The 15,092-nt window shown below is 37.2% G+C and overlaps 1 protein-coding gene and 1 long non-coding RNA gene across 9 annotated transcripts in view; one reads left to right on the top strand and one right to left on the bottom strand.

Moving 5' to 3' along the window:
• Positions 1 to 15,092, top strand: part of adgrl2b.1 (adhesion G protein-coupled receptor L2b, tandem duplicate 1) — a 235,089-nt gene that overhangs the window by 190,887 nt on the left and 29,110 nt on the right. For all 7 annotated transcript variants that reach the window (NM_001366847.1, NM_001366848.1, XM_087238746.1 and 4 more), the window contains 3 exon segments: positions 6,583 to 6,792; positions 6,913 to 7,133; positions 9,236 to 9,302. In NM_001366847.1, coding sequence (NP_001353776.1) covers positions 6,583 to 6,792; positions 6,913 to 7,133; positions 9,236 to 9,302 — 498 coding nt within the window.
• Positions 7,131 to 8,890, bottom strand: LOC147836981 (uncharacterized). 2 transcript variants are annotated; one of them, XR_015478102.1, is made up of 4 exons: positions 8,768 to 8,890; positions 8,571 to 8,604; positions 7,397 to 7,434; positions 7,131 to 7,283 (listed from the first exon to the last, which is right to left on the bottom strand). It is a non-coding gene; the product is annotated as an uncharacterized LOC147836981 (long non-coding RNA). The 2 variants fall into 2 exon arrangements; XR_015478101.1 differs by lacking the exons at positions 8,571 to 8,604; positions 8,768 to 8,890 and adding an exon at positions 8,222 to 8,264.

Raw genomic sequence — 15,092 nt, forward strand, 5'->3', positions numbered from 1 at the left:
TGGTTTTGGAGGCGTTATGTGAACAGCCCCATACAGATACAACCTGAGAGATTCGGTACAAGCACTGATCTATGAAAGATTCGTGATTACAAGCAGCGCGAGGCAATCACAACACACAGTTAAACACATATTTTGCAAACTACACAAAACAAGGCAACCATTTTAATCACACTTACATGTTATGATTTGGAGGAAGAAGCAACTGGTCCATATGAACTGTAACAGTTAGTGACTCAATGTCTGACAAAGTCCCATACTTAATAGTCTCTGCTGCTCCTTCCTGTAATAACAAACGGCCGACGAATCCCGCGCAGTATAGGTTATTGTATCAAACAATCAGAAAATGACAGGAGCAAACACTAGGTTGTTTATACTGTTGTATTGTTGTGATGAACTGAGAGCTAGATTAGCTAACCCAGGTGTGTCGGATTGGGGTTGAAACTAAACTTTGCAGGACACTGGCCCTCCAGGACCGAGTTTGGGCACCAAACCCTTTATTCCCCTCAGCCAAATCTCCATTTGTCAGTGATCGTCATCTTTGCGTCATGATCAGTCCCGTGATCCCCTGCGATACGCTAGTGTCTGAAGGGAAGGCATGTTCACATTTTACCGGATCCGGCACTTCATATTTGGGGATGTACCGTATCGACATCAGTGCGTTCAAGCAAACAATTCAAACCCAACTCGATTCATTCATTCAACTCTGAGTCGACTATTTGGTTACGTTTTAAACATTGTGCACTTTCAGATTTAAACCTTAGCTGATGTTTTCAGAGCTGTGTTACACACCTGATAGAAGGTCATTTTCAAAAACCCGTAATAGAAGCATATTCTAGACCAGGGGTGCCCAAACTCGGTTCTGGAGGGCCGGTGTCCTGCAAAGTTTAGTTCCAACCCCAATCAGACACACCTGGGCTAGCTAATCAAGCTCTTACTAGGCTTTCTAGAAACATCCCCGCTGGTGTGTTGAGGCAAGTTGGATCTAAAATCTGCAGGACACCAGCCCTCCTGGACTGAGTTTGGCCACCCTTGTTCTAGACAATCAAAACATTTAGTCTTGTTTTAATAAATAATGTGCTAAAATTGAGTGAGTTTTTCCTTAAAACAAGCACAAAAAACGGGGTAAACAAGATTATCTTGATTTTTACTTTTGCTGACCCCATTGGCAGATTATTTAGCTTGTTTTAAGTTAAAACTTACTTTATTTTGACATATTGTTTCTTAAAACTAGACGATATGTATTTGGACTAGAAACAAGACGTAAAATCTAAGAAAGAAAGGCATTTTTTGCTGTGCCAAGTAAAAGCCTGGATGCTGGTTGGATGTGAACTTAAACAACACATAAGTGCAACAGATAAGAACGGATATTGTGTCTGACCTCAGCATCAACAGTACTTGCCTCTCAGGAAAGACAGGGCACCGGCCCAAATTGGAGGCACCAAAGTTTGAGCTGCCCTGTCTTTCTGGCCAATTACTTTGTGCAAAGTCACCCTTAGACGGGTCAGCGAGCTGGAGTGATTGATTAGCTCACACATGAGGAATTGGCTCGGCTTACCCAGATGTCTCAGCAGGATAGGACTATATGGAAACAGGGCCCTTTCACAACCAATTACTGGACTTATGGAGGAATACAGCGTGAAAGCATTGGGCTGACATGATATCTATGTGACCGAGATCCCAAGATAGCATTGAGACTGAGCACATTACAAGACTAACAGCACAATCCAGCATTGAAAGTCAACCCTTTCATTCTAAGATATAGGCAAGGTACAACACTGGAAGAAGTAGTTCTGGGTTACAAACAAAATGCATTACTAGGTATTGAGGAGTTGGTGCACCTAGAAAGTGTCTACATGGGACAAGATGAGAATTATGATTGTCCACAGTTGATGATCCAGGATGCAAGGTCAACTCTTTCGTTCAGGGATATCGTGGGCAAGGTACAACACTGGAAGAAAGAGATTTGTTCAAGACACAAACGGCATGCCTTGCAAAGAAGCGTCTACAACCATTAAGTCCATATCTCAAGTCAAGCAAGACTGCTGGATGGCATGGGAGGAAATTGAGAAGATGACAAATATGGACCACAATTGATGGTCCAGGATGCAAAGTCAAGCCTTTTAGTCTGGGATATCGTAGGCAAGGTTCAACACTGGAAAAAAAGAGATTTTCAGCAAAAAAATAAATGTGTAACTTGCAATGTTGATGAGTTGGTGCACTTATTAGAATGATATATGATCCTTGAATCTGTATCTCAAGTCAAGATTTGGTCAAGAAAGAAAAGGCATAACTTGCAATGTTGGTACGTCTAAAATAATTATTCACATTCATTAAATCCATGTCTCAAGTCAAGCAAGACTTCTGGATGACATAGGAGGACATTAAGAAGATGAGAATTATGTTGGTCCACAACTGGCGGTCCAAGATGCAAAGTCAAGCCTTTCATTCTGGATATCTTAGGCAAGGTACAAAACTGGAAGAAAGAGATTTGGTCAAGAAACAAAAGGCATAGCTAGCAATGGTGGTACTGGTGCACCTGGAAGAAGCGTCTAAAACCCATAAATCCAAATCTCAAGTCAAGCAAGACTTGGAAAGGCATTGAGAAGATGATAATTATGATGGTCCAAAATTGATGATCCATAATGCAAAGTCAAGCCTTTCATTCTGGAATATCTTAGGCATGCTACAACACTGGAAAAAAGAGATTTGTGTTACAAACAAAATGCAAAACTAGCAATGGTGGAGTTGGTGCACCTGAAAGAAGCATCTGCAATGATTAAATCCATATCTCAAGTCCAGCAAGACTGCTGGATGGCATGGGAGGACATTGAGAAGATGACAAATATGGTCCACAATTGATGGTCCAGGATGCAAAGTCAAGCCTTTCAGTCTGGGATATCGTAGGCAAGGTTCAACACTGGAAAAAAGAGATTTTCAGCAAAAAAATAAATGTGTAACTTGCAATGTTGATGAGTTGGTGCACTTATTAGAATGATATATGATCATTGAATCCATATCTCAAGTCAAGATTTGGTCAAGAAAGAAAAGGCATAACTTGCAATGTTGGTGCGTCTAGAAGAATTATTCACATTCATTAAATCCATGTCTCAAGTCAAGCAAGACTTCTGGATGGCATGGGAGGACATTGAAAAGATGAAAAATATGGTCCACAATTGATGATCCAGGATGCAAAGTCAAGCCTTTCAGTCTGGGATATCGTAGGCAAGGTACAACACTGGAAGAAAGAGATTTGGTCATGAAACAAAAGGCATAGCTAGCAATGGTGGTACTGGTGCACCTGGAAGAAGCGTCTACAACCATTAAATCCAAATCTCAAGTCAAGCAAGACCTGGATGACATGGGAAGGCATTGAGAAGATGATAATTATGATGGTCCAAAACTGATGGTCCAGGATGCAAAGTCAATCCTTTCATTCTTTGATATCGTAGGCAAGGTACAACACTGGAAGAAAGAGATTTGGGCAAAAACATCTAAACGTACAACTTGCAATGGCGATAGAGTTAATGCACTTATAAGAATTATATATGATGATTGAATCCATATCTCAATTCAGTTGAGACATGGATGGCTTGGGACAGGATAGGAATTATGATGGTCCTCAATTGATGATCCAGAATGCAAGGTCAACTCTTTCATTCAGGGGTATCGTGGGCAAGGTACAACACTGGAACAAAGAGATTTGTTCAAGACACAAAAGGCATGCCTTGCAATGGTGGAATTGGTGCACCTAGAAGAAGCGACTACAACCATTAAATCCATATCTCAATTCAAGCAAGACAGCTGGATGACAGTAAGATTTACTTGGAAAGACCTGTGGACCACAGTGGGAAATATAATGAGTTGTCTCATCTGCGCAAAATATGAAATTCTGGATGTTATGTCTTATAATGACCAATCAGTCCTCAGATTTGGAAAATGACTAGCCTTATAGAGGATTACAGTTTGCAAATTTGGGCTGACATGATATCTCTGTGACCGAGATCCCAAGATAGCATTGAAGCAGCTTATGAAGATCGCAATGCTGTGTCTCATAATATCCAATCAGCCCTCCAATTTCTAAAATGACTACTATATAGAAGTTCCTCTCACAACCAATCATCCTTATGGAGGAATACACTGTGAAAACGTTGGACTGACATGATATCTGTGTGACCGAGATCACTAGATAGCATTGAGACGGAGTACATTACATAGAGCAGCTTTAATTGGGGAATCACTGCCCAAGAGACATTATGTGATCCCATCTAGTCTGTTCAGTCTGTTTTGTACAGCATCACATTTATAGGCGTAAAACATGGCTAGTCGATGGCATGCAATCAATGAAAAAATTCAGTCAGATTTTGCGACAAACTTTACATAACAGCCAATCATTTTGCAGTAGAGGAAAAACAAGCCACACCCTCTGTTTCTTATTTAATATCCGGTTTCTCTACATCACAATGTGAAACAAATAACCCGGTGCATGCGGACTTGTGAATGTGACGCGCATATCACGTAGGATGAGACGGTGCCTGAGAATCCCAAACTTTTTGTATTTTGTGTGCATTTTGTATACATCACACGTTCAGCCAGTGATCTGCGACACCTGAGGCTTACATTAAGTGTGTGTTAAAAAGTAAGCTCAGCGAGGTGTTAATCTTTGTGACATGGCAGTCGTGCTCTCAGAGAAACAACTAAACAACTAAACAGAGGCCAGTCAAGGGACCCCGCCACAGAAGAGGGTATATTGTTATTAAATGGTTGAACCCCCCGAAGGACTCAGAGGTGCACAACTGAAGATGAGTCTCAATAAAATCCTTGAATTTTTCTTGAACTTTCTAAACAAGTTCAATCGAATGCGGATCCACAGGGATTGTCGAATCAAGTTTCACCAACTACAGTTTGTGCCAACTGAACACAGACATTAATAATCTTTATTGTGTGTTTTTTTTCTACTTAAATACTGTTGTCTTGATTTGAATAGTCAAATTATTGCAGAAGCATTAAAGATGAAAGCTGATTGTTTAATATTCGTTATATGGCATTATTGGTGCTTTCATGCATACAACCTTTTTGTTTGTTTGTTGGACATGACAACTTTTTAAGATCATTTGAGCACCAGGGGGCGTATTGCGCAAAGTTTCTCAGCTTAGGTCTTAACTTAAAATGCGACTCGTTAAATTGTAATTTTTTTGTTACTTTCCTAGATTTTACATTTAGTTGCATTACGTTAAGTTGCTTTACGTTAAATTGCAATACGTTATGTTAAATTAAGTTACGCAACAAGATGTTACGTTACATTAAGTTAAGTTTACTTTGTGACAAAGCATTACGTTAAGATATTGTAAGTTGTTACGTTATGTAAAGTTATTCAAAACTTACTCATTAAATTAGAATTTTTAAGTTACTTTATGTTACGAGATGTTATGTCACAAGATGTAACGTTAAGTTAGGTTACATTAAGTTAAGTTACGTTAGGTTATGTTATTTGTGAGTTACTCATTAAATTAGAATTTTTAGTTAAGTTACGTTAAATTACGTTATTTTAAATTAGATTACAAGACGTTATGTTACAAGATGTTACGTTAATTACATTGCGTTAAGTTAAATTAATTTACAAATCTTTACGTTACAAGGCGTTACGTTAAGTTACATTACATTAAGTTAAATCCAGTTACAAGGCGTTACGCTAAAAGACATTGTTACATTACAAGACATTAGGTTTAGTTACATTACATTAAGTTAAATAACGTTACAAGACGTTATGTTACAAGATGTTGTCACATTACAAGACGTTTGGTTAAGTTACAATACCTCAAGTTAAATTAAGTTACAATGCATTACAAGACGTTTGGTTAAGTTACATTAAGTTAAATCAAGTTACAAAACGTTACGTTACTAGACGTTAAGTTACATTATGTTAAGTTAAATCAAGTTACAAGACATTACGTTAAGTTACATTACGTTAAGTTAAATTACGTTACAAGATGTTATGTTACAAGACATTGTCACATTACATGACGTTTCGTTAAGTTACATTACCTCAACTTAAATTAGGTTACAATACATCACAAGACGTGAGGTTAAGTTACATTACATTAAGTTTAATCAAGTTACAAAACTTAAGTCACAAGAAGTTGTTACATTTCAAGACATTAAATTAAGTTTAATTAAGTCACAAGACATTACAAGACATCAAGTTGTTACATTACAAGATGTTACGTTAAGTTTACTTTACGTTATATTATATTACACAAGTTTACTTTAGTTTAGTTAAGTTTATATTCTTTATTATCCTCTTATTATTAAGTGTAACACATTTCGAAGTTCTCTAGAAAGGTAGCAGATTTCCACATTTGTCAAGTGAGGTTTTTTGCGATACACATACAAAATAGACTTCCTTGTGTATGATTTCTACTGCAAGAACTGTCCTCTGCTCCTAAAAGTCCAATAAAAGTTCCATCAAACACACTTCAGAAAGAATAGCAAATACATTTTCCCCAAATGGTTGAATTTGACTGCATATATGCTGCATTTACGCATTGCTGACATGGCTTTTAATGCTGCTGTTTGTTTTTCAAGGGTGAGGGAAGCGTTCACGAGCTCCTGCTGACGGTCATCACTCGACTGGGCATCGCCGTTTCTCTTGTCTGCCTAGCCATTAGCATCTTCACCTTCTGCTTCTTCCGTGGCCTTCAGAGTGACCGCAATACAATCCACAAAAACCTCTGCATCAACCTCTTCATAGCAGAGCTGCTCTTTCTGGTGGGCATCAACATGACCGAGCCTCCGGTGGGTACTCTTTTATTTTAATTATATTTAGTTATTAATTTTTTGGATCAATGAAGTTCTTCTAAAGAAAATCTGCACTTGTTTGGAAGGCTGAACTCCTCCGGTTTCTTTTGCGTTCAGATTGTGTGCTCGGTGATTGCTGGAGTCCTGCATTTCTTCTTCCTCGCCGCATTTTCCTGGATGTGTTTGGAGGGCGTTCAGCTGTTCCTCATGCTCGTGGAGGTCTTTGAGAGCGAATTCTCCAGACGCAAATACTATTACGCATCAGGCTACCTGTTCCCCTGTGTGGTGGTGGGCATTTCAGCTGCCATCGACTACAAGAGCTACGGGACCAAAAAAGCGTGAGTAATGTTTGTGTTCCCATCAACATATTGAGCTGCGGTTTAATATCTTGCACGGGTAGTTCATCCAAAAATGAAGTACACTCTCCATCGTGTGGATTATGAATTGAATTTCTTTCCTCTGTCCAGATGGTTAGGACACAAACATTCCTTTTAACATGGAAAAGATGGACATGGTGTTACTTTGTATGTTGAAAAAGAAATTGTATTCATTTTTGGAAATCCTTAGGGGGTAGTTCACCCAAAAGTGACTATTTACTCACGCTCAAGTGGTTCCGATTCGTTTAGAAGTTTCTTTTTTCTGTTGAATACAAAAGAAGATATTTTGAAGAATGTTGGAGACCTATAACCATTGACTCCTTTAGTGGAAAAAACTAATGCTATGGAAGTCAGGGGTTTTCGGCTAAACAGGAACTGTAATAAGTAATCAAAACAATAAGTTTAAGGAACAGTAAGTGCAAGATGACAGATTTTTTAATTTTGGGGGGGTTTATCGCATGTTAGGACACTGTGTTACATTTTATATTGTCACCACAAAACCAATCATTAGTAGCCATTTTTAGAAATTTAATTTTATGCATTATCTTAAAGGGATAGTTTGCCCAAAAATGACAATTTTCTCACTACTTACTCACCTTCAAGTACTTCTAATTAATTTTTTTCTGTTAAACAAAAAAGAAGATATTTTGAAGAATGTTGGAAACCTGTAACCATTGACTTCTTTAGTAGGAAATCAAATACTATTGAAGTCAATGGTTTTCAACATTCTTCAAAATATCTTCTTTAGTGTTCCACAGAAGAAAGAAGCTTGGTTTGGAACAAGTGAATGGAGAGTAAACGATGACAGATTTTCCATTTTTTAAATGAACTATCCCTTTAAATAGTAATGTTTTGTCTGTTATGAATAGATTTTCTTTCATCTGTCCAGGTGGTTTGGACAAAAACACTCCTTTTAACATGTTTGAACGCGTATTTTGTATATTGAAAAACAAAATTAGTAGCCAATTCATTTTTGTAAATTGAAATCTCTGCATTATATTAAAGGGGTAGTTCACCCAAAAATGACAATTTACTCACTATTTACTCACCCTCAAGTGTTTCCGATTCATTTAGAAGTTTATTTCTTCTGTTGAACACAAAAAAAGATATTTTGAAGAATGTTGGAAACCTGTAACCATTGACTTCTTTAGTGTAAAAAACATGCTATGGAAGTCAGTGGTTTTCTGCTAAACGATAACAGTATTAAGTAAACAAAAACATTTTTCATGAGTTTAAGATGACAGATTTTCCATTTTTTGGGGTTTATCACATGTTAGGACACCATTACGTTGTATACTGTCAACACAAAACCAATCATTAGCATTCATTTTTGGAAATTTAGGGGGAAAATTTGTATTATTAGAGGGATAGTTCATCCAAAAATGACAATTTACTCACCCTCATGTGGTTCCGATTCATTTAGAAGTTTCTTCTGTTGAACACAAAAGAAGATATTTTGAAGAATGTTGAAAACCCGTAACCATTGACTTCATTAGTTGGAAAAACAAACACTGTAGAAGTCAATGGTTTTCAGCATTCTTCAAAATATCTTCTTTAGTGTGTAACATTTCACCCAAAAAAGAAAATTTACTCACTATTTACTTTTTTTCTGCAATCGTATTCTGCCTCATTCTCCAACTTTTCCACACCTGTTTTAAGTCGTCAGCTTGTTAGTAGAGACAGTAGATGGGTTAGACCAGAGTTGCTCGATCCTGTTCCTGGAGATCTACCTTCCTGCAGATTTCAGTTGCTACCCATATCAAACACACCTGAACCAATTAATTAGGACCTGAACACCACTTGATAATTAAAGGCAGGTGTGTTTGATATGGGTAGCAACTGAAATCTGCAGGAAGGTAGATCTCCAGGAACAGGGTTGAGCACCCCTGGGTTAGACAATGGAGAAATCCTAAAATGTGTACTATTGGTGTGCCTCAAGGAACAGTGTTGGGAACCGTTCATTTAGTAGCAATTCATTCTTTCCAGTGAGGAAGGTTGTCACTCTTCAAACTTTGAAGTGTGTGTAATGTGTGATGTTTCTCTGCTTTTCTCCTTATTTCCAGCTGTTGGTTGAGGGTCGACAATCACTTCATTTGGAGTTTCATCGGCCCTGTTACCTTCATCATTTTGGTAAGTTTTGTACTCGATTAAATCAAATTACTCACATTGTTTTAATGAGAGATACAATTGAAGTCAGAATTATTTATATTTTTCCCCAATTTCTAATCATAGTAGTTTTAATAACTCATTTCTAATAGCTGTTTTCTTTTCTCTTTGCCATGATGACAGCACATAATATTAGACTAGATATTCTTCAAGACACTAGTGTTCAGCCTAAAGTGTCATTTAAAGGCATAACTAGGTTAATTAGGGTAAAGTTAGGGTAATTAGGCAAGGAAACCCACACCAACATGGGGAGAACATGCAAACTTAACAGAAATGCCAACAACCAGGGCTCGAACCAGCGACCTTCTTGCTCTGAGACCACAGTGCTAACCACTGAGCCACCATGCCACCCCCTTATTTTAATTTGATTTTATTTAGTCAATGTTTTCTTTTTTTGTTTGTTTTATTATTATTTATTATTATTATTATTATTTTTTTTTTATATTTTGTTTTGTTTTATTTTTACATTTTTGTTTTTATTTTATCTTGTTTTGTTTCATTTTTATTTTGTTATTTATTTTTTATATTTTTATTTTATATTTTGTTTTGTTTTATTTTATGTTTATATTTTATTTTATTTATATTATTTTATTTAAATATAGTTTATTTATTTTTATTTATTTAATTTTTTATTTAATTTTATATTATTTTGTTTAATTATATTTTATTTTATTTTATATTATATTTTATTTATTTTGTTTTATTTATTTTTTGTTTTGTTATTTTATTTTGTTTTATTTTATGTTTATATTTTATCTTTTTTCATCTTGTGATTTGTTTTTATTTTATTTACTTTATTTTTATTTTGTTTTGTTTTTATATTTGTTGTTTTATTTTATTTTATTTTATTTTATTTTATTTTATTTTATTTTATTTTATTTTATTTTATTTTATTTTATTTTATTTTATTTTATTTTATTTTATTTTATTTTATTCATCTGTCCAGTCTGCCGTTGTTCCCAGCTCAGTGTAGTTTCTGCCTCTCCCAAGCATCTGCTCAGCTCTTTTATTTTATCGTGCTCTTTTTCTCCCCCAGTTGCTCAGTATTTCTAGGCGGACAGCAACACAAAGACTGATGTTCACTTCAAACATCTCTCATTGAAGAATTACGGAGGCCACTGTGTTCTTCTGTTCGCTGTGGAAACTTGCAGCAGATGTTTTGTTTTTATATATAATTTCTCCACGACTTTGCCTCACCCTTAAAAGATCCACATTTGACCTCATTGCTTCTCTCTCTCTTTCTTTCCCTTAAATGTGGAGAGAGTTTTAGTCAGTGTAAGGTATTTCTTTTCCTCTCTGATGACATCATACAAAGGGAGAATGTCAATCAAAGTGTTTCTGCCGTCTGTTTTCATCATGTCTGATTATAAACAATACAATTAATACATGTAGAGGCTGGAGATGTTCACACACAGCTGTGTTTAAACCCCTTATAAATGTGATTCCTGCTTAATATGTGCCCTGATCTACAGTATAACCACCCACTTTGTTAGTTTGAAGTATTTATTTACTATAAGTTTATTAAAAGCCTCACTAACATCGCAGTCTTTTTAAAGTTGCAGCCATGCTAAATGGTTGAAATCTGGCATCCCTACGAGGGTAATTGTACTTGATGAGAATGTCGTTTTCACTCCAGAAGTATGGCACAAGCAATGAAAAATGAAATCCAGGCATTCCTCCAAAAATAGATTGCCTTGAGATGCTGTGATAGCGAAGTGTGCAGACGGGGCTGTTTAGTTTATACATGCGCATACTTACAAGCACAAGAAACGGTCACAGCTCACACACACACACATTTACCTTCCGTGTCGGAGAGATCACGCTCCGCATCGCATATCTAGGTCATGCTGTAGTCTATAACCGAAAGTCTGGTTGGATCATTTAACTTCACGTTTGTTCACCGTGACCTTATATTCTCCAAAGATTCTCATTAGCATAATATTTGTCTTTTATTTAGTCTGCATGTTATTTTCAGTGCCGATTCTCCGATCATGTCGACAGAGAGGGAGGTTTTGTCATCCATTTACAGCATTTTACATGATGACGATGCTAATTATGTTCAGTGAATTAGTGAAAATTAGGGATTCTCAATCGTTTTATTTAGTTTAATTTAATATTATTTTAATTCATTTATTAGTTTTCCTTCAGCTTACTCCCTCTATTAATCAGGGGTCGCCACAGCGGAATGAACCGTCAACTATTCCAGCATATGTTTTACACAGCTGATACCCTTCCAGCTGCAACCCATAGACTCTCACATTCACACACACACACACACACACACTAATACACTACGGCCAGTGTAGTTCATCAATTCCCCTATAGCGCATGTGGGGTAAGCCGGAGCACCCAGAGAAAACTCACGCCAACACGGGTAGAACATGCAAACTCCACAGAGAAACGCCAACTGACCCAGCCAGGACTTGAACCAGCAACCTTCTTTCTGTGAGGCTACAGTGTTAACCACTGAGCTACCATGCCACCCCCATTTTTAAGGAGTTTTGTTTTCTTTTTGTTTTATTATTATTTATTATTTTCCAATTCTTTATATAGTTTTATTTTTATTTTATTATATTTTATCTTGTTTTGTTTTATTTTTGTTCATATTTTATTTTATTTATTTTGTTTTGTTTAATACAATTTTATTTATTTATTTTTATAAGTAATATTTATTTATTTATTTATTTATTTATTTATTTATTTATGTGTATCTTTTATTTTGACCTGATATTCTCTAAAGATTCTCATTAGCATAATATTTGGCTTTTATTTAGTCAGTTTGTTGTCTTTAATGCTGATTCTCAGATTTTGTCAACAGAGAAAATAACAAAATAACAGTTTTATTAACCATTTACAGCATTTTACATGATGACGATACTAATTATGCTCAGTGAATGAGTGAAAATTAGGGATTCTCATTTGTTTTATTTAGTTTAATTTAATATAATTTTAATTCATTCATTAGTTTTCCTTCAGCATAGTCCCTCTATTCATTAGGGGTCGCCACAGCGGAATGAACTGTCAACTATTTTTACACAGCTGATACCCTTGCAGCTGCAACCCACAACTGGGGAACACCCATACACTCTCACATTCACACACACACACACACACTAATACACTACGGCCAGTGTAGTTCATCAATTCCCCTATAGCGCATGTGGGGTAAGCCGGAGCACCCAGAGAAAACTCACGCCAACACAGGGAGAACGTGCAAACTCCACACAGAAACGCCAACTGACCCAGCCAGGACTCGAACCAGCGTCCTTCTTTCTGTGAGGCTACAGTGTTAACCACTGAGCTACCATGCCACCCCCATTTTTAAGGAGTTTCGTTTTCTTTTTGTTTTCTTTTTTGTTTTATTATTATTTATTATTTTACAATTCTTTATATAGTTTTATTTTTATTTTATTATATTTTATCCTGTTTTGTTTTATTTTTGTTCATATTTTATTTTATTTATTTTGTTTTGTTTAATACAATTTTATTTATTTATTTTTATAAGTAATATTTTAATATTTATTTATTTATTTATGTGTATCTTTTATTTTGACTTTATATTCTCCAAAGATTCTCATTAGCATAATATTTGGCTTTTATTTAGTCAGTTTGTTGTCTTTAATGTTGACCCTCAGTTCTTGTCAACAGAGAAAATAACACAATAACAGTTTTATTAACCATTTATAGCATTTTACATGATGACGATACTAATTATGTTCAGTGAATTAGTGAAAATTAGGGATTCTCATTTGTTTTATTTAGTTTAATTTAATATAATTTCATTCATTAGTTTTCCTTCAGCATAGTCCCTCTATTCATTAGGGGTCGCCACAGCGGAATGAACTGTCAACTATTTTTACACAGCTGATACCCTTGCAGCTGCAACCCACAACTGGGGAACACCCATACACTCTCACATTCACACACACACACACTTATACACTACGGCCAGTGTAGTTCATCAATTCCCCTATAGCGCATGTGGGGTAAGCCGGAGCACCCAGAGAAAACTCGGTGTTTGAGTAGAGTTGGAGCTAAACTGTGCAGGCCACCGGCCCGACAGGACCGAGTTTCCCCACCCCTGCTCTAGGGACATCAGAGACTTATTTTACATCTTGTTAAAAAAAAGTGACATAATCTGCCCCCCTTTATAAAATAAATCTATTCAGTGACATTTTCACAACAATTCTGAATTCGAATCTCTCCTGAACCTTTACATCCTAAAATATACAGACGCTCTCTCATATTAATATATGCAGATGAAAGCCAATGAATAGGCTCAGTCAAGCAGCACGCCCCGCTCTGAACACAAGCTGGTTTATATTAGACTGCTGCCGGTGGCTCTATTTTTGGGGATTGGAGGAGGACGGAGAGCCGAGGTGCTTCTTTTCTGTTTCGTCACATCTGTGTCATCGCTCCAGCTGTGTTCAATGCAAACCAAAACCTCTGTGTGCTCACAAACGGAGACAAGCGACTCCTGGTGGCGCAACAGAAAGTACACATGAAATCAGAACAAACCATATTTCTTTTGTCAGCTCTATCCCTCTATCCCTCTATCCATCTATCCTTCCATCCAACCATCTATCCCTCCATCTATCCCTCCATCCATCCGTCCATCTATCCATCCATCTATCCATCTATCTATCCCTCCCTCCATCCATCCGTCCATCCATCCATCCATCCATCCATCCATCCATCCATCTTTCCATCTATCCATCCAACCAACCATCCATTCATCCATCCATCCATCCATCTTTCCATCCATCTATCCCTCTATCCATCTATCCTTCCATCCAACCATCTATCCCTCCATCTATCCCTCCATCCATCCGTCCATCTATCCATCCATCCATCCATCCGTCCATCTATCCATCCATCCATCCCTCCCTCCCTTCTTCCCTCCCTCCCTCCCTCCCTCCCTCCCTCCATCCATCCATCCATCCGTCCATCCATCCATCCATCCATCCATCTTTCCATCTATCTATCCCTCTATCCATCTATCCTTTCATCCAACCATTTATCCCTCCATCTATCCATCCATCCATCCATCCGTCCATCTATCCATCCATCCATCCCTCCCTCCCTTCTTCCCTCCCTCCCTCCCTCCCTCCCTCCATCCATCCATCCATCCGTCCATCCATCCATCCATCCATCCATCTTTCCATCTATCTATCCCTCTATCCATCTATCCTTTCATCCAACCATTTATCCCTCCATCTATCCCTCCATCCATCCGTCCATCTATCCATCCATCCATCTATCCCTCCCTCCCTTCTTCCCTCCCTCCGTCCCTCCCTCCCTCCCTCCCTCCATCCATCTGTCCATCCATCCATCCATCTTTCCATCTATCTATCCATCCATCCAACCAACCAACCATCCATCCATCCATCCATCTTTCCATTTATCTATCCATCCAACCATCCATCCATCCATCTATCCCTCCCTCCTTCGCTCCCTCCCTCCTTCTCTCTATCTATCTATCTATCTATCTATCTATCTATCTATCTATCTATCTATCTATCTATCTATCTATCTATCTATCTATCTATCTATCTATCTATCTATCTATCTATCTATCTATCTATCTATCCAACCAACCATCCATCCATCCTTCCATCCATAAATACATTCATCTTTCCATCCAACCATCCATCCACCTACCCACCTATCCATCCATCCATCCATCCATCCATCCATCCATCCATCCATCCAACCATCCATCCAACTCCCCACCTGTCCATCCATCCATCCAAC

Source organism: Danio rerio, chromosome 2, assembly GCF_052040795.2.
Source record: "Danio rerio strain M-AB ecotype USA chromosome 2, GRCz13ab, whole genome shotgun sequence".
NCBI classification, from domain to species: Eukaryota; Metazoa; Chordata; class Actinopteri; order Cypriniformes; family Danionidae; genus Danio; species Danio rerio.